This window comes from Rosa rugosa, chromosome 3 (genome assembly GCF_958449725.1).
Source record: "Rosa rugosa chromosome 3, drRosRugo1.1, whole genome shotgun sequence".
NCBI lineage: Eukaryota > Viridiplantae > Streptophyta > Magnoliopsida > Rosales > Rosaceae > Rosa > Rosa rugosa.
In genome coordinates, this window is record NC_084822.1 from 12,251,121 (window position 1) to 12,273,469 (window position 22,349).

Below are 22,349 nucleotides of genomic sequence, written 5' to 3' on the forward strand. Positions count from 1 at the left end.
TTCCCGCTCATGCCTTCCCGGCATCCCATTGAGCTTCCGCTCATCCCACCACACATTAATGGAACATGGAATTTTTCTACCATTTGTCGCCCGCGACAAATCAAATTCTTTTTGCGTTCCATTAATACAAGCGACAACCAAACAAACGCTTACCTTCGCAGCGCTCATACAACTTCCATTTATCATATGCAATCCATATGCTCACACGGCCATACGCGCTCTCGAGTTTGTACGTCATAACCGATCGTACTCGACGCCATTCGCGTGTATACATCAACATGTATCACGCACCTCATACGTTTATATATGCCAACGCATATCAATGCAACTCACATTTTTTGCCCAATGCAAACGAGCATTCTACGTATGCCTGCTTTTTGTTTTTGTTGTGCAGGTTAACGAGTCCCTTCTTGCTTACGGAGTTCGGGGACTTGTGGGCTCCGTACCGCCCGGTTACTTATGCTTGATGACTTCATGATTTGAACTCCCCAACCAAGAAGCTCCTCTTACTTGGGGACTTCGGGGACTTGTACATACCTCCAATAATATGGAGTATTTACTACGTCACCAAGCATAAGTAACACCCACTTTGGGACATCCACAAGACATGGCAAGGCCCAACCAAGACATGCATCGTGTAGCCCTATGTTCAGGCTACGCGGCGGTATCCGGAAGTCGCAAATCCGCCACCGGGAAGCCACCTTCCCGCCCTTGCCAACATGCCTCCATAACATAGCTTTTTACATGTTAAATAGACTAGAAATATGTGGAAACTTGTCCCACATCGAAGAATAAGTAGAGGAAGGGCATTCCTTCATCTATAAAAGGAATGCCTCCTCCCACAACTCAACACATTCATTACATCTCTTGTAATCTTGTTAGGCCGCAAGGCTCGACACACTAGTATAGCTTTCAAGTGGACGTAGTCTCCCGCTCATGCGGAGGTGAACCACTATACATCTTGTGTCAATCTCTCTCTCTCTCTCTCTTTATTTATAGCTAACTAGAGATCCCCACGGATCACTAACGTTAACAACACTGTTGATAATTTTCTTTAGAACTAGGGATGTTCATCGATCAGTGTCGTTAACTATTTCTAACTGGGGTGAAGTTTGCATCGTCATTCACGTCGAGGAGAAGAAAACTCTAAAACGGGATAGTATGTTCCAACTTTTTGATAACTTCTCATAATCAGCTTTAGAGAAAACTTATTTGGACCAAAAGCAGCTTTAGAAAATTTTACCAAACACCCTACTCTAAGCCCAAAAGCAGAAGTAGCCCAAAAAGCAGCTCAGGAATCAATCCCAATTGCTGGGCCTATGTTTCTTTATTTTTGATATAAATGTATGTTTTGGTAATTTAACATATCCATAAAATCTGAGGTGATCTGATAACTAAACAACTTGTTCTAGTTTCAAAACAAAGGAGCCATAGGAGAGCATCCAACGACATGAAATTTTGTATCACATAACAATAATAAAAAACCCTAGGAGAGTTTTCCTCTCAATCTAGTTCTTTCTATGGCACCCTAGCCTCGCTATCGCTTCCTTGCCTCTCCATCCCTCCATGGCCTCCATAGATGTTGTCACAGCAAGTTTTGCTGCTTCTCTTGCTCTCGCTGCGGGTGGTAGCACCCTGATCCTGGGTAAGATTGGTGGTGGCCAAGTGCGTAAGTCATCTCAGTCTTTTCTACTTGGCAAACCTCTGACCCGCAAGTCGGTGGATCCCAAAGCTTTCAAGGCTCACTTCCACCGTACTTGGATGGTGGATAAGGATTTTAGGGTTCAGGAAAAGGTAGGAGATGTGTTCTTGTTCTCCTTTGAATCGATTTGTGATCGTAACAAGATACTACAGGGAAGGGTTTGGTCCTTTGATCGAGCTCCTGTGTGCTTTGAAGAATATGATGGCGTAAAGCCTCTGCATGAAGCCCAATTCAAGCATCTACGTGTGTGGGTTAGGGTTTCAGGGATTCCTCCTTTGTATGAAGAACCTGAGAATTTTACTCTTATTGGTAATCTCTTGGGTGGTTTCTTAGACCATGACAAGAATGAATTTAAGAAGGTTGTGATTCGGATCTTCTTTACCCATGATATCTCCAAAGCGTTCTTACTTGAGCGGAAGGTTTTCTTGGATGTTGGCGAACCGGTGCTACAATTTCAGTTTGAGCATCTGAAAGGGAGACGCTCACAGTGTGGACTAGTCACGCATGCTAGGATTCCATGTGAGGAGCCGAATACTGCAATCTTGACACCTAGGGTTTTGAATTTTTCGGGACCGTCAACCTCAGGAGGTTTGTTTTCTTTCTCGGCTCAGAACAAGCGTGAGTTCTTCACTGCTTCCTCATCTATTCCCAAGAAGAAGAAACCAACCATTCGTCGAGTCGAACGCCCTAATCCCCCATCTACTTCTCCTTCGGGGTCGCCTACTGTTTCGAACCCGGCTGCTAGTAATGGTGAGAATATTGTTCCGGAGTTAGAGCATGGTTTGGAGCAGAACTTGAGTTCGGTTTTGGTCCCTGATGTTGTGACTGGTTCTGGTACAACTGAAGCTGCAGACATAATGCAGGTTATGCAACAAGATGTAGTGGTTTTAAAGAAAAAGGATAGGAATGGTGGCTGCGATCCGTCTCCAAAGAAGTTGAAGACCATTTTGGGTGGTAAAATCCCAACTTTGCAGGCTGATGCTTTGGGATTGATGGGAGATGACAATGATACTCCTCTTGTCACTCTAAAGAAGAAGATGGGTAGGCCGCTTGGCAGCAGGAATAAGAGCCAACGCTTTGGTAAGAAGGCGGGAGTTGCCCCTCTGAGACTCACCTACCCTGCAGTGGGTGTTTCTGTTTCTAGCCCTAGAGATAAGGGCAAGGGAAAGCTTTAGACTTTCCTAGTTCCTTTGCCTACTACTAGAAATTGAGTTCTTTACTACTTTCTTCTCAATCTACTTAGTTGTACATCAATTGTTGTCTCTAGGCGACTAGGTTTTCTTTTCAAAAGGGGGTTAGTAGTGAGAATTTGGTTTCTTATTTTTTAGGCTCAATATGTGAGCATATGTGTTAACAGTGAAGGTACTTGTCTTTTGCTTGGCGGCCTGTGCCATTTAGTTTTTAGGTATGAGACAGCATCTGATGTACGTGTCTTCTAGCCTTAAGTAATGAAGTTGTCTTTTTCTCAAAAAAAAAAAAAAAAAAACATATCCATAAAATCTGATATGGGTATATGAAAAAAAAAATGTGTATCTAGTATTTTGCAATGTGTGAATAAAATTTTTCTTTAAAGATAGAAGCAAAAGTAAAAGATGCTCTAAGAAATTATTGACATAATGTCTTTTGACATCGTGAAAGATGCACTATATCAAATAGGAAGATAGTATTTTTTTTCTTGGAGCATCGTGAAAATAAAATTTCTCTTACCATAATAATATGTTTGTAGTCATTTTATTGCTGACATCGTACAATAATCAAACCATGTTTGTGAAGAATCTTATGACTACTCTAGGCTGTATACCATGTTTGTCAACATGACATTATTTTCTTACACCGATGGCGATCGATAATATACTCCATACATTGTTATCACAGTGAAAACATTATTTAGGGAGCTGAAATAACATTATTGTCGCTCAGTAATTAAACACCTAACTCGCTTAATCTGAAACCCTGAAATGATAGATTTGGATGTTTTCAGCTTTGAGTTTCTTGAAATTACTGAGCTTTCTGAGAGTCATAAACTTGCCCCAGCTATAGGGCCTATACTTTGCAGGGTTTTGTTTATTGGTGAGCTCCTCCAAAGGCTTCACTTCTGTGTAGTGTGCTGGGAAGAAAAGGAAGGGAACAGAAAACCTTTCCTTCTCTGAGTTTACCATCACCCTATGTTCCACACTCTCATATTTATCGTTGCTCCATACCTGCATAAACATATCCATTTGTTATCAGATACCTGCAGTCATAGACTAAAACTGGACAGTATAAGTGTTATAAGCTGCAGATTCTTGACATCTCTTCAAGTTATTCTAATTCACAAATCGATCATTTTGCATTTTTGATAACATTAGTTTCTGGTACGTTTTTTCAATTACTGTATATTGATTCTATTAAATTTTTCCATTAATATTGTAAATGCTCCTCTGTTCTGACTTCTGAGATACTAGGCTAAGCTATTAGAAGTGGAAAGTCAGCTGTGCTACTAAAATTTAAGATAATTTTATGTTAGTTTGAACATATAGCAAAGTTGATTGAAGTTTGAAGTGTGGAGTTACTTACCTGAAGAATGTCACCAACATTGATGATATAGGCATTTGGTGTAGGTCTGACCCGAATCCACTCTCCATCTGTTTTTCGCTTCACCTCCAATCCTCCAACCTCATCTTGAGCTAGCACAGTTAAGGCACCAGCATCCTTGTGGGGACCAACACCGAGTGCTAACTGAGGGGAAGGGCAAGGTGGATAGTGATTGAGTCTGATAAAACTGGTTTGGTCTTTGAAGTAGCCTTTGAACCTGTCTTCTGGCAAGCCTAGGCTAAACGCAATTAGTCCCGTCAACGTTAGAGATAGCTTTTCTACTTCTTGAGAATATTCTTCAAGCACCTCCCTGATGATGACCACAATATCAACACAGAAAATATAAGCATAGATTTCGGATTCATAGATTTCGGTATAGAACTATAGATACAGTTATACATCATAAACTATTGAGTATTGATCAAGTTACCTTAATTCAGGAGGGTTCTCAGGCCATTGATTAAACCACTGTGTCTCCCCCTTGTCATCAGGCTCAGTCGAGGAGGGAACTAATGTAGGCTCCTCCACAAGGAAATCAAACACCTCCTTCCAGTCTCTAACATTTTTGGTATGCTCAGTGTCAAAGTAACCTATCACACGTATTTCATCCCTCCTAATCTTCCTCTTCTCCTCCAAAGGCTGGGCAAAGAACTTCCTGGCCGCAGTCTCAACCTTCTCGCGCTTTTCCAGTGGCACTCCATGGTTGATCACTTGGAAGAAGCCCCAGTTCTTGCATGCATTGCCTATTTCTCTAACAAGCACTTCAATGGCTTTAGGGTCAGAAATGGAGTCTGGGGAGCTTAATGGAGAGAGGTCTATCAATGGTATGCCTTCGGGTTCGATGATGGAGAGTTTAGGTCTGTGTTCAGGGTGTTGGATGAAAGCTGGATCAACTTCTCCCATGGCTGTTAATCTTGATCTTGGTGTAGGTCTGTAACAATCTAAGCTTGTAAAATACTAGATATGTTAAAAGAAATGTTGCTTTTATAATAATGTCAGTGACCTTTTATCTTGAACCTAGACATGAAACCTTTTGTCTTGAACCAGGACACGTTTTCATGGATTGTTGGCAAGAGATTACAAAGTGCTGCACGGTTTGTTTTGAAGAATCATGAGACTTGTGACGTTTGTGCTTACCTGGATTGTCCTTGATATAGAACAACATAACTGAGACTAATCAGAAATAAGTGAGATGGGATTGAGATTGTATTAGCTTTGTTGACTTGTTGTGGCCACTAATCATTTCCCTCTCAAAGGAGACAAAACAGGGGGATGTCATCGATAAATCAAAGTCATGATAACCCTTCCAACTCTTTCTATCAAGTATATTACGTCATGAAAGAGGTAAACACAAAATATATGACTAGTATGTGATCGATGCTAGATTGTTCACCCTAATAATTCAAATATGTTTCTGTACCTTTTCCAATGTGATTCATGCGACAATTATTAGATTAATTTGTTCTTAGATTTGTGTTAATCTGTTGCACACACCGTTCTCCATATTTCTAATGTATAGGTTAGCATGAAAATTTTCCATCACGTGGCTTGTTAAAAAGTGAACCATCGTTACTTGTAGTATACATGCTTGAATTGAATATTTCAGTTGTCCAAAACTTTAAGTTACGAGTTGGTGGGTGAGAGAGACTGATTAGTTTTGAAGATAGAAGCAAAAGTAAAAGAAGGTTTTATTAAAGAAAATTCCAAAGCCTGTGACCTGATTACATACCACAGAAATCACAATAAGCGAAAGAACTCTTATACTCTTATATACCAAGCCATATATGGCTGACATTTCAACCTATCATCTACTGTGGTAACCTGAAATGATGAATTTGGATATTCTCCGCATCAAGTTTCTTGAAATCACTGCGGTTTCTGGTAGCGAAAAACTTTCCCCAGTTGTATTCCCTGTATTTGGCCGGGTTCTCATCATTTAATAGCTCCTCCAAGGGCTTCACCATCACATTGTGAGCTGGGAAGAAGAAGAATGGAATCGAAAACCTTTCTTTCTCTGAATTCACCACTACTCTGTGCTCCACACTCTCGTATTTGTCATTGCTCCAAACCTGCACAGACACCATTCACAAAGTGAACTTATATATAGTCATAAATTCTTTCACAACTTTATTGTTGTTGCACAGAACCAGTAATTTGCAATATCAATCTCATATTTCTCACTCATGATTATGGATTATGGTTATTTTCTCTGCCAGATATCTTATTTCTAGTATGCTATGCTGTCCGATTATCAATTCCTCACACCACATATTAAAATGCAAATTCACCTACTCAATTGGCAGTGTAGCAACATAACATAATGGCAGTCTATTTCACAACATATCTAGTATGTTATGATTCCGACTATCTAACTGATAATACTCATTGGTCCAAATTTGAAAGTGAAGCAACACAACTTGTAAGTCTAGAAGAAAAGGTGCATTTCCATACTGGTATATCTGTGTAAATTATTGATCATGAGACATGATAGAGAAGTTTCATTTTATTGAAACTACAATATTCATGAATGGTACCTGAACCATGTCACCAACATTGATGATATAGGCATTTGGGGTGGGTGTAACCGGAATCCATTCTCCATCTGATTTCCGTCTAACTTGCAGTCCTCCAACATCATCTTGGGCAAGGACAGTTAAGGCACCGGCATCCTTGTGCCGGCCAACACCTAGAGCTAAGTGAGGAACAGGGCATGGAGGATAGTGATTGAATCTGATCAAGCTCGTTTGGTGATCTTTAAAGAAGTCATTGAACTTGTTTTCTGGCTGATCTAAACTCAAAGCAATTAGTCCTAACAACTTATAAGCTAGCTTCTCCACTGCTCTAGCATACTCCTGGCAAACCTCTCTGTTCAAGTAAAGGCAAAAGTTAGCAGCAACGAATATTAGCCAGCAAAATACAAGGTCCTATGTCTAAGTAAGATCAAGGAAACTTCATTCATTATCACAATTTTATTTTATGTGCATGGAAATAGAATAGAATTAATCAATAACATGTGATAGGATTCAAAGTTTCAAACCCCCCTGCATAATTTCGAAGCCAAACCAGTTTTGCTTGAATCCTAACATGTCGAAACTTGTAAATCTTCTAAAGCCTGGTCAAACTGAATATTCTGATGAATCAAGCATGAGCACAGAAGTTCTTGTAATGAATTTAGGAAAAGGAAAAATCAAAGAGGCAGAATGTTTTAGTCAATATTCTTTCTTTGCAGTTCAAGTTCTTTTCAATTCAACTAAACCAATCCAAAAAAATTGGCCAACTTCATTGAAACATTTCTATAGCAAAGTATTTCATCATATTATCAACTGGGATGAATTTAAAACTAGAAACCAAGTTAATCAAGAAACTCACCTGAACTCAGGAGGGTATTGAGGCCACTGATTAGTCAATATCCTCAACTCCTTATCATCAAGCTCATGTGATGCTGGGACCATAGTCATATCTTCCACCAAGAAATCAAACACTTCCTTCCAATCCCTAACATTCTTGGTGTGCTCACCATCATGGTACCCCAATGCATTCACCATGTCTCTCTTCACCTTCTTCTTTTCTTCAAGTGGTAACTCAAAGAATCTCTTACCAACCTCCTCCATTCTCTGAAACAATTCCAACGGCACCCCATGGTTTACAACCTGGAAAAATCCCCACTTTTGGCAAGCATGGCCTATTTCTGAGACTAGTTCTTTGGTATCACCATGACTGATGCTTAAAACTGAGAGGTCTATTACGGGGATCTCATCATCAACTGGGATGGTGGGTTTGAGCTTTGGCCTTTGATCAATGGCTTGGACAAAGGCTGGATCAACTTCTCCCATGGCTTAAGATTCAAGGACAGATTGTAGCTAGAATTCTGTGTTTGTTGAAACTTGAAAGTGGTTTTTCGTGGAAGAAAGTGGTGATGGTTTGGTGTATTATGTATCTTTTGGATTTTTCTGCGTATGATTTTGTCCTTGCATGATGAATATAGACGGGTTTTGAGGTTAGGAAACGTGATCGGATAAAGACATACGGTAGCAAAGCTACAAGTGCATATTTTGGAAGGTTAGCACTGCAAAATTGACAGGTATTCCAACATAGTGACATACATTATTAGTGAGGCAGGTTAGTCATACACAGTAATATTGACAGGTATTCAAATACTTGCCAACCAAAAAAAAAAACACAACAAAATTGTTGGCAACATGATATGGATGCACCGTGCATGAGCAACAAAGACTCATCAAGGACTTTTTGAACAATAATGTTGAAAATATCACAAACACTCATCTAGCGATTAAAATTAAAAATCTTCAATGTGTCCTTGTTATTTATAATTCATTGGAGAGAGCCCTACGGATGCATACCACAATTATTATGACCTTTACCTCATATAACATGCCACAATTTATGATCCGACGAAATGGTGATAAAAATTGAATCAAGTGTTGAATAAATCCTTAATTCAAGCAATATATGATCTCTAACCTTCCCCAATGTTCTAAATTGTAAAAGATGGCTAACATTTTACAATTCTAGAAAAGAATATTGAACTCATATTCAGTGGTACAACATAACAGTTCAAACAAATGAGAACTCAAAGCCACTTTCCAGATGCGTGGCGACTATTTACAAAGCTAATCAAAATATATAGCTTATGACAGGTCAAAGGAACAGGGTTTTTAAGCTGCAGGCATAGAGGTTGAAACCACCACATAAGACAAGTGGTGAAGCCCGTCCTGGATTTTGCTCAAAGCTATGGTCTGGTCGCCACGGAGATGTTCAGAGAAGGAATTTGCTTTTTCCTGCATTGATGTCTGTGGAAGCACTTCTTGGGATTCTGCAGCACCCTTTATGGCTGCTGCATATGCTTCAGCAACATCAGATATGCCTGAAAAGTTCCTTAAACTGTCAGTATTCTTCTAAGATACATATATTCAGGAATATTGGACAGTTATAACATGAAACATGAATAATGAATCAAATGACCCATGACTCGATAGGAAAACCGGTATGCTTTGAAACAACTATATAGATGTTATGACTAAAGAGTAATCAACTTGGTCATATAATAAGCTAGTTATAACAAATCTACAATAAAGACTAAAAGAAGTACAAGTGAACATGGCAGCAAATAGCCAGCAACTATACCCATTCAAGTCAAAAAGAGCAGGGCAGAAATAGGGTACAAAAAATTATCAAAGACATCATGATAAGAGTATTTTCCTCTTGACTATAACAGTAAACACTTATCATAGGCCTCATATTTCTAATATAGTAAAAAGTAAAGAATATGTCTATGACCCCAGAGAATAGACCACCCAGAAAACCAACCTGTAATGAAACTGCTGGACACCGCTTCCACATATCCTGTCATTGCTTGTGCTTTTGATCTGATTATCTTTGCTTTTTCAACAGAATCTTCAGGCCAGTCAATATTCCCCAAATCAGCATCCACGTCTTCAGCCTGAGCTTTGTTTGCATTAGATATGATGGCTTTACCAAGCATTAGCAGTTGAGACACCGCAGAACAGCAAAGTTCAGAGAGTCTCTGCAAAGACATAATTATGTCAAAACTACTAACCCCAAATCAACACAAGCAATGCCACTAGAATACAATATTACTATCATACATGAACCCCCTCCGAGTGAAGGCTCTCTAATCTGCCAGTAGTTCTTTGAATTATATCATTAACAGCTAGTCCTGCTAAGGCACTCGTGAACCTGAAAAATGTAAAGTACAGAAAATGCTAAGAGGGTTTGTAGAAAAGACCATGTACCATGAAACAGATAATGCATCTATATAAACTTAATAATCAGATAACGAGAAAATAATGAAAGTTCAAAAAGTAGTAACTAGAGCAGCAGTTCAAGAAACCATGCAACTAATTATAATCTTATAAATAAAAGTAGGAAATGGACAAGGTAAAATTACCCAGCAGCCATATCAGCAGCTTTGCTGACACTTGAATCATGTAAGCTCTTCATCTCATCACTATTTCCATCAGCTCCAGTCTCTTTCTTTTTGCCTTTGTCCGACTCTGCCCCACTTCCATCCAATTCAGAGTTCAGACTGAAAATCTGCTGAAACAGCTTAAGCTTTCCATCATAAACAGATTTCTGCTCTGGTGATAGTTTTCCTTTTCTCCGGTTAAATAGTAGTGCATAATGACTGGACAATGCCTCAAGTTCCTGAAAGTATTACAGTATAACTGCTTCAACAACATTATTCCTCAAGATAAACGAAATTTAACTCGGAGTTAAAAAGGGTAACCTCCAAGTGTTCTGGACCTCCATATATGTAGAAACATCGATCAAACCCCACTTCCTCATATAACTGATCCTCTTCACCTTCTTGATCAGAGTGCTTAGAATTCTTATCAACTTCAATACCAGTTTCAGTAATCAGAAGATCCAAGGTTTCCTTGCCTACTAGCTCAAGCGCTTGCATTCCCTTTGAGGTAAAAGCTTTTCCAGTCTGTAACATTAAACCAAAAAATAACCAATGATGCAATATTAGTTAATAAGCCAACGCAAGGAAACCTTTAAAAAGTTGACTAGACGACTAAAAGGGGAATGCAAACCTCTAACAATGATGGTGCAACAGAACCAGCACCATCTCGCTGAATAGATTCTGCTAGGTTCACAGCAGAATGCTCAAGCCTAGAAACATACAACAAAAAATTATTTGTTACACCCTTACAATACTGTCAATGGAACAATATATAACTTCAAATAACTCTGCATGCAAGCACCCGTCCTCAACTTATCAAACCATCTTCACTACATTCTACAATCCTATTACTAAATGAAACTTACTAAAAGGTAAAGGAACAGTCATATGAAATTTGTTTTTCATGTTCAGCGACCAAACCTTAAAAGTGTTTTTGTGTTTCATGTTCAGGAACAGTCATAATTGTCAAATAAACAGTATTTCACTCAAAGAAAAATATATAATTATAACTGTTCAATTGATTCTAACCAAATTCCAGAAAACAATTTGTCTTTCTAATTTGGTATTCCCACTTTTAAAAAAAAATATCATCAATTCCATAATCTAACTTAAATCCCCGAGTCCCATCGTTCATTTAGACTTTCTTAGTTAATTTCCACAAGAACAAGAGAAAATATCTGGCTACTAAGCATCTGTTCATTACTAAATTAAAATGACGCACAACCCTAACCGAACTCCTGTTCTCCTCTATCATATTGGCAGATATACTAATACATTCAAGTGCAGTGGACATACTTGTGAACTAAATCGGTACCCCCTCTAAAAGCGCTTCCTAAAGCCTGCCATGCTCCTGAAGCAAAGTTCTCCACAGAACTATCAAGTACCTTCAGATGCTGCAAATATGAAAAAGTTTATAGCAACAGCACACTTAGTGAGCGAACAAACAAACCATTCTCCAGTCATACAAAAAGTGCAATATAAATTTCCTAAATCATGTGAACGAAAAACAGCAAATGCTGGATTATTAAAAGAAAATAACTTTGCACATGATTGATTCATTCAGCATAACATAAGCAATAAACAAAAAGGAACATAACGAACTCAATAGAAGAAACTTCTCCTAACATTGCAAATTAAGATAATTACAGCAATATTAGAAAATAAAAATCAACCCCTTATGATTTGATTTATGACTTGCCTGGCTGAGAAACGAATCCTCACTAGCTTTCTCCAATTTCTCTAGAGCAGCCTTTCGTTGCTTCTCGAGCTCATCTTGGCTTTCCTTTTCAGTATCCCCTTCCTCCTCCTCCTTGGAAGACTCTTCAGAGTCTTCGGCAGGGGTTTGCATGTCGGCAATGCTCTTTGCTGCTGTCTGAGCAGCCGCCGCAGCCTGAATTACACAAAGCCACCACTCAACACAATTACACGAAACAAACCGAAAAATGCAGCAACCCTAACCCCTTCAATTTGGATTGAAGAAACAAATCTTTTCTTCATTTTCTAAATAAAAGACTAGTTTAACACTTGAACTGCCACAATGGCAGAAAACACCAATCTAAAAGTGACGAATTTACCAAATCCACAATAGCATAAACCCTAATTAAGTCAAATTGGGATAGAAACTGGAATGCAGTTAGTGAAAACCTAGAGAAGCTTACGTTGCGAGAGATCTCTTCAGCTGCCTTCTGGAGATCTGTGAAAACGGAGGAGAATCCCCAGCCTCCTCCCCATCCTCCTCCACTTTTCGCTGCCGCTGCTTCTGCTTCTGCTACTGCCTTTTCTTCTGCTTTTGGTTCTTGTTGTTGCAAAGGAGGATTCTCGTCCTTAAGTTGCTGCTTCTCTTCCTCCATTTCTGATTGTACCCAAGCCCAATCAGTCTGAGATCTTAAGCACTTTTGGGAAAATGGAGTATTGCGAATTCGATTTTGGAATGAGAACCGTTTGGGAGTTCAAATGTGTGAAGGTTGTTGAAATGGACCAGACCTTTTCTACTTGGGCATCTGCTTCCACCCGACGTGCTTTCGAAGGCAACGGAACGAGGCGACGTCGTTTTCCTATTCCCCTCATACGACAGTGGTTAGTCATGTGTCACATGTCGCTCCTTTTGGAACCAAAAATCCACTGCACCACACCGACGTTTGTGCTCCTCAGATTTTTCTTTTGAAATAATTAGCCATGAATTCAGAAGTTAGTATACCAATTGTGGTTTTAGACGGATTTATTAGTTTGATCGTTCGAGTAATATGACACCCGAAGAGTTAAGGTTATTTTTTTGTTCTTTTGCATTTTTGCTTTCAGTTTTTTAGTATAGGTACGTGGAATAAGTGAGCAGGTAGTTCTTCAATGAATCTTACAAGTTAGGGTATTTTTCCTAAGGATTAAATACTTGTTACTCCTCAAACTTTTCCCTGAAAAACAGTTTAGTCCCTCGCGTTTCAAATTAAACTGGATAGTCTTTATTCTCTTTAATTCTCACACAACAGGTCCAAAACAGGTCTAAAATGACTATTATACCCCTGAGATCCTTTTTTTTTCTATTTTTTTTTTCTCTTTTTTAAATTTCTCTCTCTTTTTTTTTCCTTTTTTTTTTCTGGTTCTCTCTTTCTCCCTCTCTCTCTCCCTCTCCAAGTTCGTATATGACCTCGAGTTTATCCACTCGATCCACCTCCGTCGTCGTCCCCACTAAGATCAGCCACCTCTCCTCCTCCTCATCCTCCACCACTCCCACCAATAAGCCCCGCCAGAATTGCAGTTTCCCAACCGAAAACGGAGCTGTGACGCCACGCCATCGGCCGCCGGAGGTCGACCTGGAGCTTCTGTGACGAGTCCTACACCTCACTCAAGGACCTCCTCCCCTCCTCCTCCTCCTCCTCCTTCGTGGCGGTCCAGTCCCCGATGCCCAACTTAACCACCAACTCCGGCTACAAGATCTCCATTTGTAGCCGCCTCGTCAAGCAAGTCGCCTGGGCCTATCTCCAGTCCGTGTCCTCCACTTGCGGCCCACACTTGCTCCGTCGCCGGAGCATTGCCACGGTTTTGAGCCATGGTTGATCGAGAATAGGGTAGGTGGATTCCAAATACGCCCTCTCTCTCCTCGAGTTTTCTCTCTCTGCTGTGTCTTTCCTTGATATGAATTCGATGAACCCATGGAAATTTTTTGGGTCTGAGACAGATGTGAAAGGAGTGAGGGAGTACGAGTGGTGAAGTGTAATCGGGCAAGAGAAGAGTTGCAGCGATTGTATTGTTGCAGGTGATGGGTCTCCACGAAGAAGAAGGTTTGGGTTCCCAGAGAAAATTCTGGGTACCTGCATGTTGGCGTGTGGACCATTTTCCGGTGTCGCTGGATGATGCGGAGGCAGGACCAGACTCGTCGGAGGCCGGTGAGTACAGTAGTGGTGGAGGTGAGCTGCATGGTAGTGTGAGAGACCAGTCATGGAGGAGAGAGAAAATCTCAATTCCACTTTCTCTCTCCTCAAAATTTTCTGTCAAATTGAAACCCAACAACTTAATTGCTTGATTTTCATGTGAAGGAGATAAAATCAAGAAGGAGACATGAAGAAGATGAGTTGCAGGAGTAGTCGGAGCATTTGTGGGTCTTGTCATGAAGGCCATGGCAGAGGATCCTGAATCCCAAAGAGAGATAGAGAGGAGAGAGAGAGAGAGAGAGAGAGAGAGAGAGAGAGAGAGAGAGAGAGAGAGAGAGAGAGAGAGAGAGAGAGAGAGAGAGAGAGAGAGAGAACCAGAAAAAAAAAAGAAAAAAAAAGAGAGAGAAATTTAAAAAAGAGAAAAAAAAAATTAAAAAAAGGATCTCAGGGGTATAATAGTCATTTTAGACCTGTTTTGGACCGTTGTGTGAGAATTAAAGAGAATAAGGACTATCCAGTTTAATTTGAAAGGCGATGGACTAAACTGTTTTTCAGGGAAAAGTTTGAGGAGTAACAAGTATTTAATCCTTTTCCTAATTATGCCGAAAATACATAGCAGTTATGTTGCTTCAGAAGCTTCGGCCCTAGTGATTGTAATTTTCTGACAGTGACCCCGTGAAGTCGTGAGTATATATTTATATTCATTCCCCTCACTCATTCAACTATTAGATCTAAATAATGCATTCAACTATTGAATTAGCATGTGAGGAAGATAACATGAATTTGAATCAATTTATAAACAAAAGCTTCAATACAAGCAAGTTTGGCAAGGGCTTTCAACCCTAGCCCCAACTAGTTCACTACTCACTCAGGGCCAGACATACAAACTTCAACATTCTACTAAACATCAAATACATAAAGAGATAGAGAATAAAGAGTGATTATGGATGATGCCGGAAGAGGTCGTGGAGATGGATCTCCAAGATCATGATGTGATGGTAGTCACCTCCTTCTCCTTGCTCGAAGATCTTGAAATCAGTGAGAATGGTGAATTTAGTCTCTAAGGTGAGTTGTGATGTTGAGTAGTGGTGGAAGTGGTGGTTGTAGTGGTGAAAATGGCGGTTGTAATGGTGGAAAATGGTGGTGTATTTGGGTCTTGGCTAAGATGAAGATGATGGAATGGAGTCAAGAATGATGAAGAAAAGGCCTTGTCTTCTTTTCATTTATGTCCCCTTGGTCCCAATATGTGCAAGAGATGCCCTTTACACACTTGTCTCCCAAAGGTCCTAAGATGTTCAACATGACAAAAGGCAAGATGTAGGGAGATGTTTGAATTTCAAGTGCTGGGGGATTCTCATAACCATGGTCCTGCTTGACAAGAAAAAGGCCCTCCATGAGTGGCGACTCACCGGAAAAGTTTGCGGGAAAAGTCCACGGAAACTTCGATTTGCAATTTTCTTCCAATTTCCGTGTCTTCTTCGCTTACCTTCAAATCTCCGCATTTCAAGCCCCATTTGATCATTTTCTTCTGAATGCATTGTTTCCTACAAATACAAGGAAATGGACTAAAGAGGTAAGATAGCACGGAAGATAGATCAATTTATATAGTTTTAGGGCAAAAATGTATAAGTAATTTGTGACATTAACTCTACTTTATCCTTTATCAGCTAAAAGATACAGCTGTTATTCTTTATTTATTGCTTGGGCTTAATAGCCAATTTGCTACGTTAAGTTTTCTCTAAATATTTTGGGGGCATAATAGTCAATTTGCTACCCTAAGTTTTATCATAGTGTCACTTTGCTATTCTAGATTTTATTTATGCAAAAGTTTTCGCAATTAGCTAATTTGCTACCCCTTAGTTTTGTTCAGCCAATTTGCTACCATATATATGTTTTTAAAATTAGTCAATTTATTACCCTTCCATCAAAGTAATTTGTCTTAACTCGTTCATTCCTTTGTCCAAATATTGGTTAATTTTGAAAATATAGGATAACAAATTGAAAATTTGAAAATAGAGGAAAGTAAATTGGCTAAGTTTGAAAGCTTGAGCATCTTTAGCAATGCAAGCTATTATTGAGTCAAATTTTATCAAAAGTAGCTAAAAAGCTATTTTAGCCGGCCACTTTTAAAATACGTCTGTATCAGTTCTCTCTATTTTAGTTCGTTTTGAATTTATATTATTTTTTTAATAAGAAAAAAAATAGTTTAAATATATTTATAAATTACATAAAATAACTTAAAATAAATATTTTAAATTAAGAAAAATAATAGACATCCTCATCTCGCTCTCTAGCGAGATAGATATAAGTTACAAGAGAGTCACTTAGGAGCCTGGTACGAGCGCAAAACTTGATAAAAGGCTAAATACGCTCTCCAAAATAGCTAAGAAGCCAAGACAGCAAATTGACTCATTTTAAAAACTTAACGTAGCAAATTAGTTGAAATAAAACCTAGGGTAACAAATTAGCTAAAATAAAACCAATGAACAAATTGACACCAAAGTGAAACATAAGGTAGCAAATTGGCCATTATGCCTCTTAGTTGTACATGTAAGTTAAGTTCTCTTCCTTGTAAAAACTTACAAGGATTAAATACTGTTTAGTCCCTGAACTTTTGCCCAAAAAACACTTCAGTCCCTGGCCTTCTAATTTCACACGTTTAGTCCTTGTACTCTCAAATTTTGGACCAATAGGTCCCTTCCGTTACTCTCTGTCCAAAACCACCGTTAAATTGCTGACGTGACAATCATTCCGCTCCAAAAGGTCTATTATACCCTCATTTCAATTTTTTTTCTTTTTAATTTCTTTTTTTTTCTTTTATGTTTATCTTTCTTTGTTTTCTTGGTGCCCGACCCACAACCACAATGACGTGGTTTTCCGCCTCCGAGCCCTTTGACGAAACCCTTGGCCATTCTCCGACGTCGTCCTCAGCTCTCTTCCTTCCGCCGACTCTGACAGATCGCTTTCTTTCCCTTCCAACTCGCTCCGGTTCTTGCCGCTGCACGAGAGAACTTCACCTTCAACTTCTTCCATCAAATAGCTGCCATCAGAGTGGGTATAAAATGGTGGAGATCGAATCAAACTCGTCTCCACCGCCCTTTAACCCAGTTCCTTCAAATCTTCCAAACCCCACACCCTAACTGCCGAAGTTGCCATGGTTGCTTGGCCGGAGTAATGGAAGAACTGTCGGTTGTGGCGGCGGCCTTGACGGATAAGCCGTGGTTTCGGAGGGGGGCAAACTCGTAGGCGGAGTCAGAAGGATTAAGTCTTGGTCGTGATCTTGAATTGTTGAATGTGGAGAAACGAATTGGATAGGAAAAGGAGCGAAGGGATTTAGATCTTGATTGAATTCGAGGAGAAGAGAATTGAAGTTAACTGAAGAGAAGTGAATTGTTGACCATCGCTCCACTCTTCGACTCCTTCTCTCTCTCTATCTGTTCAAATGCAAATTTGAACTAAAATTGGGAGTGCGTTTTGCTCAGATTTTGGTGACTTAGATTGGTTATGGTATTGGTCTTAGGAAGTGATTTTCTGAGCAAGAGGATGAGTTGCAATTTTCAGCTTCAAATCGTGTCTTACTGCTTCCTATTTCTTGGAGCTAGAATGATGTCTGTACTGGAAATTTGAGAGTTCATTCTTTTAGTTAATGTTCTTATTACAGTGTTTAAGCTTTTAGTGATTGCAAGTGTGATTCTGTTCTGGTTTTGATGCTCTAAAATGTTTCTGGTATGATTTGCAGCTTGAGGCCGGGTTGAGGATCGAGGCGGGTCTGAGGTCTGATCTGGTGAATGAAGGATTGGTGCGGAACAGAAGACCTGGCCGGAGTTGAAGTGCTGATGCCGGTGAAGTAGTCCTTGACCAGAAATTTCGTGGAGCAGGAAGAAGAAGAGATACAAAAATAAAAAATAAAATAAAACAAAAGAAAAAGCAAAAAGCAAAAAAAAATAATAATAATAAATTAAAAAAAAAAAAAAAGTAAGTGAGGGCATCATTGACATTTTAGTGCGGAATGATTGCCACGTCAAGAATTTAACGGAGGTTTTGGACGGAGAGTAACGGAAGGGACCTATTGGTTCAAAATTTGAGTGTACAAGGACTAAACGTGTGAAATTAGAAGGCCAGGGACTAAAGTGTTTTTTGGGCAAAAATTCAGGGACTAAACAGTATTTAATCCAACTTACAAATAGATTACTTTCCAGTTTTAACCATATGTTCTTTCTCGAAGAGGTTGTAGTCTCTTTGTGAAATTTTAGACTTCATATTTTTGTAGTTTTCTAGAATCTTCGTTGAGAATTTTACGTCACTTTCATTAATAATTGATGGGTATATACGCATTTTTGAGCAACTGAGTAATTGGGTATTTAATTGGAATTTTTTCCTTCCTCAGTCTCTACATATTCCTTCCTCCTTCCCCTAACTCTTCAGCTCCAGTGGTGGCAGATTATTTTGTAAATCCTTTTATGTTTAGTTTCTCTCTCTTTTCATCAACTAATGGATTCCCTCCAATCTTCGAACCCAGATTTCTCATCCCATTTTTTCCCTTAGTTGTTAACTCTCTTTGTCATCTTTCATTCCTCATCTATTCAATCATGTCCCCTCTCTTTGTTTTTTTTTTTTTTCATTTATTTTTTTATTCCCATTTCTACCCACTCCACTCTACCTTAGTCATTCCTAATACCAGTGTGATTTGAACTCGTGACCAGGCTCCACGGTATTAGTTAAGCCAGCTAACCAATATGCCACGACTCACTATAGAGAATTGTGTTGATTATTCTCATTCTCTTTATTGAATAGAAGTTATTTACCATTAGACCAAATGATAGTTGACAATGTCCCTTCTCTTTGTACTTTCTTTCATTTTTTAGTGTCTTCTATGTTTCTCCTAAAAATTTTAAACCCTAAAGTATTCCTGTGGATCTTCCGAGCAACCAACATTAATTTAGGTGATTAATCGCTATGGGCACTTCATCAATTTCATTGTTAACTCTCTCGATATCTACTTATTCTATTTATTTCGTAATACTGCAATTATTAGTTATTACCAAACATGAGAACAAAATCATTTCTTATTGCTTCTACAATTTGTAGACCAAACAAAGCCTCAAAGCAAATTTAATAGTAGGGAAGTGTTGATACCCGAAAATGTAAACCTATTTTTCATGAAAATTTTTAAGGTTGAATATTGGGCCTAGACTCGATCTAAGGCCCATTATCTCAATATTGGGTCAATGAGTGAAGCCCAAAGTAGTAAGCGTAATTATACACCTACTACGCCATCTTTCTCATGCCTAGTAAGCCGGGCTTGTCGCAAAGTTTGTATTTAGAGCCTAAGGGAGGCAAGCCATGTCATGTCTAATAATAAGCAAGGGACATCACAAAGGCCAAGCCCCTCTTAGGACAAAGTCACACAAAGCCCATTTGAGAGTCAGGTCAAGCTAGTCACGCTCAAACATGCCCAAGCTCACATGGACATTGTTCCATGACCAAGCACACTCTCTTTCATGGACACACTGTCTCTCATTGTTACGTCCCGAACCTTAGTTTACTGATTTACCGGTCATTTGGACGGTAAACAACAATTACATTCACCTTTTACTCTGTTTCGATACTTTTAGTGGCTTGAAAAGTTGACTTTTTGTTCGAGGCAGGTTTTGAAAAAAATTTCTTTACGAAAGTTGTAGAGCACGTTAAATTGAGTCCGTGGACATATGGAACGCTTAAATCAAAGTTCGTATGCGAAGGTTATGGCCAAAATACTAAAGTTACTGTTCAAGATAATTTTTCTATAAAAATGGCGAGTTACTGTGGTAAGTTTCCATTTCGGAAACTTAACTTACCCGAGCTTCTCTCTCTCCTCCCTCTTTCTCTCTCCCCAACCTAGTCACCTTCTTCCGGCCATATCTCCTCCGTCCGGCGATGGATTTTAACGCCACAGGTACCGTTCGAAAGCTCTCTTCCTCCTCTTCAATTCTATGATGGGTTTGGTGACCTGGATTGGACTGTATAATGCTCAGCAAGGAGCACTACAGCGCCGTTTCTTCAGATTCTCTGTTTTTCCGGCGTTTCTCCGATGTTCGGTCACCTAAAGGCATGCCACCGGTCTTGTTTGAACCCTCTCCTCCTTCCGCTCAAGCCTATGGTGGTGAGTCACTTCAATTTGGCCTGAAAATAGGGGATCGAAGCAAAATAGTTCACTGTAGCAAATTGGGGTTTTCCGGCGATTTCTTCCAATTCCGACCACCATCAGCGACGAAATCGGTCTCATTAGGAGCGCCTTGGGACGCACTTGAATCCCTCCAAGTCTCTTGAAGCAAATCGAAACGTGGAGGACGAATTGAAGCCTTGAATTTTTGCACTGTTCACGTCCACCCTTTGCTGTCAAACGTGATTTCCGACCAACCAAGGTATTTCTATACTTTGTCGTAGTTGGGAAAGATGTTAGACTTGATGAGAGGAAGATTTTGGCATAGGTATTATCCGCCGGTTTGGGGTCTACCGCCCACGCGCCGCCACTACTATTGGTGGCGTGTGAAGGCGCGTAGGGCCGGTTCTGGTTTACTGTTTTTGGCTAGATAAATTAATTGTGAGTTGTAGAACTTGTAGATATGATTCTGGTGGAAATTGGAGGAAGTTTGATATCGATTGGGAATTTACAACGTTTTGGAGTTTTGAATGTTTATTTCCAGAAATCCAACTGTTGGATTTCCCTCGTTTTTATTCTAGAATGCTAGAATTGATGAATCGACGTTGTTGGTGAAGTTTGGAACTTGTAGATTTTGGAGGGTCAAAGATAACGAGTTTACGGTTTCATTTTAGAATCATATCTAATTTGATTTGCAAATAGATGTTTACGAAATAAAATTGTGTACAGGGCGACGTGCCGAGCTACTGCTCGACGAAGAAACCCGTATGCGTGGTCACCTAAATCATACTGTGAGTGGACATTTGCTTTTAAGTTAATTGTGCATGCAGTATTTTTATTATTTTCTGACTAATATTATGAGTTTATTATATTCGAGATCTTGTGATTTATCGAGATTTTTTTATTTATGTTTTCGACAAGTATTTATGATTTATCGGCAAGAAGTATATTTTGGGTTATGGTGGATTTACGAAGTTTTGCTGATATTTGATTTTGTTGATTTATTGTTGATTTCTATCGAGATTTTGAGTACTGAGTCATTGAGAAGAAAATGGAGATTTAAATAGTACGAGTATGATATTGAAGTATTTAAGCAAGATCGATTTCTCGAGAGTTCACGAATTATGCTTTCGACGATTATTATTGAATTACCGAGTTAATATTTAGTTTCTTTTCCGAAAGCATTTATTAATGAGAAATTTATGAGTTAGATTTCAGAGTATTTAATTAATGAGGTAAATATGTCAACGCATGCATGTATTACCTGGTCGGCAGTCCCCTCCTAGTAATAGTCTGGTCAGCAAAACCCTCCAAAATATTCCGGTCGGTAGTCCCCTCCAGATTGCATGAGGTAGTTAGTCGACAATACCCTCAAGCCATCACCTCCTCGTCCGGTGGGTAGTCCTCTCTGATGCGTCCCTGGTTGGCAGTCCCCTCCAGGTGGTATGAGATGACTAGTCGGCAGTTCCCTCTAGTCATCGCTTATTTTTGAGATACGAGTATTTTAACGAGATTTATGAGAGCATGAGATTTCAGATATTTCTGAATGATTTTGAAGTACTTGATATGAGATTTTAAAGAGATTTCGATACGGTTTTCGAGAGTTTTACATTACGTGTTTGAGATTTCAGTAAAGAGAAGGATTAAGAATATTTTCATGACTTTACTGCATGCGGGGTTTTTAAGAGGATAAATTGGGGAAGCATTAGGCTGTACTTATTTATTTTGAAATTACTTATTTTTCGTCCACTCACTAACGGTTTTTAAATGCTTTTCCCCTGGGCCTTTCGGTTTCAAATGCCCAATTTGCAGGCTAGATTAGTTGAGGTTGGGTGTAGATGGTGTTGAGGCATAGCTGTCACTGCTTCCGCATTGTAGAATGTATCGATCCTTTACCTTTCTATTTCATCTTCCTGTATACTTTGTGCATTAGATTTCTCTGATAACTCGTGTGATTAATATTCTTAAGTTGAGAATTATTTTGTGAAATGGGAGATGTTGTGATTTGGGGAGCAAGGTGGCTTCAGAAGAATAAGGACGGATTGTTTAGAAGTGTAATTGCATTTCTACAGGTTTTGGGTAGTCCATTTTTAAGGGAAGTTCCGCCAAATTTTTGGT

The 22,349-nt window shown here is 39.3% G+C and overlaps 3 protein-coding genes and 1 long non-coding RNA gene across 4 annotated transcripts; 1 reads left to right on the forward strand and 3 right to left on the reverse strand.

Moving 5' to 3' along the window:
• Positions 1-3,411: 3,411 nt before the first annotated feature.
• On the reverse strand, positions 3,412-5,251 carry LOC133739879 (protein DMR6-LIKE OXYGENASE 2-like). The gene is made up of 3 exons (XM_062167698.1): positions 4,707-5,251; positions 4,259-4,586; positions 3,412-3,903 (listed from the first exon to the last, which is right to left on the reverse strand). The coding sequence occupies exons 1-3, from the start codon at positions 5,177-5,179 to the stop codon at positions 3,643-3,645; spliced, it is 1,062 nt and encodes a 353-aa protein (XP_062023682.1). The 5' UTR covers positions 5,180-5,251; the 3' UTR covers positions 3,412-3,642.
• A 689-nt stretch (positions 5,252-5,940) lies between these two features.
• Positions 5,941-8,227, reverse strand: LOC133736776 (protein DMR6-LIKE OXYGENASE 2-like). Its single transcript, XM_062164374.1, has 3 exons — positions 7,646-8,227; positions 6,811-7,141; positions 5,941-6,345 (listed from the first exon to the last, which is right to left on the reverse strand). Exons 1-3 carry the CDS (start codon positions 8,107-8,109, stop codon positions 6,085-6,087), a joined length of 1,056 nt encoding a protein of 351 aa, XP_062020358.1. The 5' UTR covers positions 8,110-8,227; the 3' UTR covers positions 5,941-6,084.
• Positions 8,228-8,694: 467 nt separating this feature from the next.
• Positions 8,695-12,795, reverse strand: LOC133736775 (uncharacterized). Its single transcript, XM_062164373.1, has 9 exons — positions 12,383-12,795; positions 11,923-12,114; positions 11,520-11,617; positions 10,855-10,933; positions 10,545-10,748; positions 10,206-10,462; positions 9,904-9,994; positions 9,605-9,821; positions 8,695-9,161 (listed from the first exon to the last, which is right to left on the reverse strand). The coding sequence occupies exons 1-9, from the start codon at positions 12,572-12,574 to the stop codon at positions 8,953-8,955; spliced, it is 1,539 nt and encodes a 512-aa protein (XP_062020357.1). The 5' UTR covers positions 12,575-12,795; the 3' UTR covers positions 8,695-8,952.
• Positions 12,796-16,944: 4,149 nt separating this feature from the next.
• On the forward strand, positions 16,945-18,300 carry LOC133735388 (uncharacterized). The gene is made up of 2 exons (XR_009858983.1): positions 16,945-17,697; positions 17,829-18,300. It is a non-coding gene; the product is annotated as an uncharacterized LOC133735388 (long non-coding RNA).
• The last annotated feature ends 4,049 nt before the right edge of the window (positions 18,301-22,349 follow it).